The sequence below is a fragment of the Haplochromis burtoni genome, unplaced genomic scaffold, assembly GCF_018398535.1.
Source record: "Haplochromis burtoni strain Fernald_Lab_line unplaced genomic scaffold, NCSU_Asbu1 Contig_1575, whole genome shotgun sequence".
In the NCBI taxonomy this organism is placed as follows: Eukaryota; Metazoa; Chordata; class Actinopteri; order Cichliformes; family Cichlidae; genus Haplochromis; species Haplochromis burtoni.
The window spans coordinates 15,382-16,753 of NW_024583936.1; the positions used below are offsets into that span (position 1 = coordinate 15,382).

Here is a 1,372-nt window from a genome sequence, read left to right on the forward strand (position 1 = left end):
CAAAATACATTACACCACACACACACACACACACACACACACACACACACACACACACTTATGTATACTAGTAATGTGTGCTCTCACCTGTGTTGTCTCTGCTTCTGACAGCCAGCCAGCTCTCAGGTGATTCTCCAGCTCCTGAGATGCTGCACTTGTAGAGTCCTTCATGAGACTTGTTAATATTGCGGATGATCAAAGTGCTGGTGGAGATGCTCTTGATGAAGATGCCATTTTTATAGAAGGATATGGAAGTGGAGGTTTTGGTGAAATCTGTGCTGTTTTTACAGCGCAGACTCACAGTGTTTCCCTCCACCGCAGGAATTAAAGGACTTTCCAGGATCACAGGACCAGCTGTTATAATTATAATATATGGTATAATTAGACGTTTATAGCTCAGCACAAATGAAAATCATGTGTTTGAAACCTGTTTCTCATAGGATTTGAGCACTTTCATGTGCAGTATATGTTATCATTTTTTTTTCTCTGTGACACCCCTGTTGAACTCTAATTTTCTTTCTTTTTTTCACTTGCACAGGCCAACACTTAGCAGATATATAATTATCAGAATATTTAGCTGATTTCTCAACAAGCCCTCAGTATGGTGGTGTACTTTAGCTCATAAAACACATTTTAATATGCAATTCACCACAGATTTCTTTACCAACATAAACATAAATGTCAGTGAACACAGATACAATAAACTTACGTGAAATGGTGATGTTTACAGGGCTGCTTTTCTTTCCATCTCCGCTCTCACACCAGTACTGTCCGCTGTCTTCGATATAAACATTTCTGAAGATGCAAATGGACCCACTGAAAACTCCCCAGCTAGTCCCACACGCTGTATCAACATCTGTTGCCTTCCTCATTAGTTTCCATCCAAGAGACACATCAAACTCCTTACAGTCAAAAGACACTGTGCTGTATTCATAGTGCTGAGAAGTGTTTGGAACAACATGAGGAAAAGCTGAATCTATTGACAAAGAGAAAGACAGGACCATTAAAATATGTCAAGTGACAATTAACAAATCAAACATAGAACCCTGACTGACATTAATCAGAAAGTTACTAAATTGTGCAAAGGAATCAAATTAACTTTCACGTACTTGTTTGAGCATCACAACTATCCCAAATTTGTATCACCAGCAGCAGCCAGGTATTTATCACTGAAGAAGCAAATAACATGTGAAAATTTAAAAGATAAGTGAATAAAAGACACATTTAAATAAAATATAACTCAACTTGACCCACAGGTGATCTTATGGCTTTGTTAGACTTTGGAGGGAATTTTGCTGAATGCAAAATTAAAGGCTATGACAAAATAATGTGAATTATATACTATAGTCTTGATGGTAATATGTTGTCAGTG

The 1,372-nt window shown here is 37.6% G+C and overlaps 1 protein-coding gene across 1 annotated transcript in view; it reads right to left on the reverse strand.

Moving 5' to 3' along the window:
• The window catches only part of LOC121813352 (high affinity immunoglobulin gamma Fc receptor IB-like), a 15,607-nt gene that overhangs the window by 669 nt on the left and 13,566 nt on the right, over positions 1–1,372 (reverse strand). The window contains exons 2-4 of the mRNA XM_042217077.1: positions 1,110–1,169; positions 710–976; positions 88–354 (exon numbers count right to left, since the gene is read on the reverse strand). Of these exons, the coding sequence (XP_042073011.1) occupies positions 88–354; positions 710–976; positions 1,110–1,169 (594 nt within the window). The remainder of the gene's footprint in view (positions 1–87; positions 355–709; positions 977–1,109; positions 1,170–1,372) is intronic.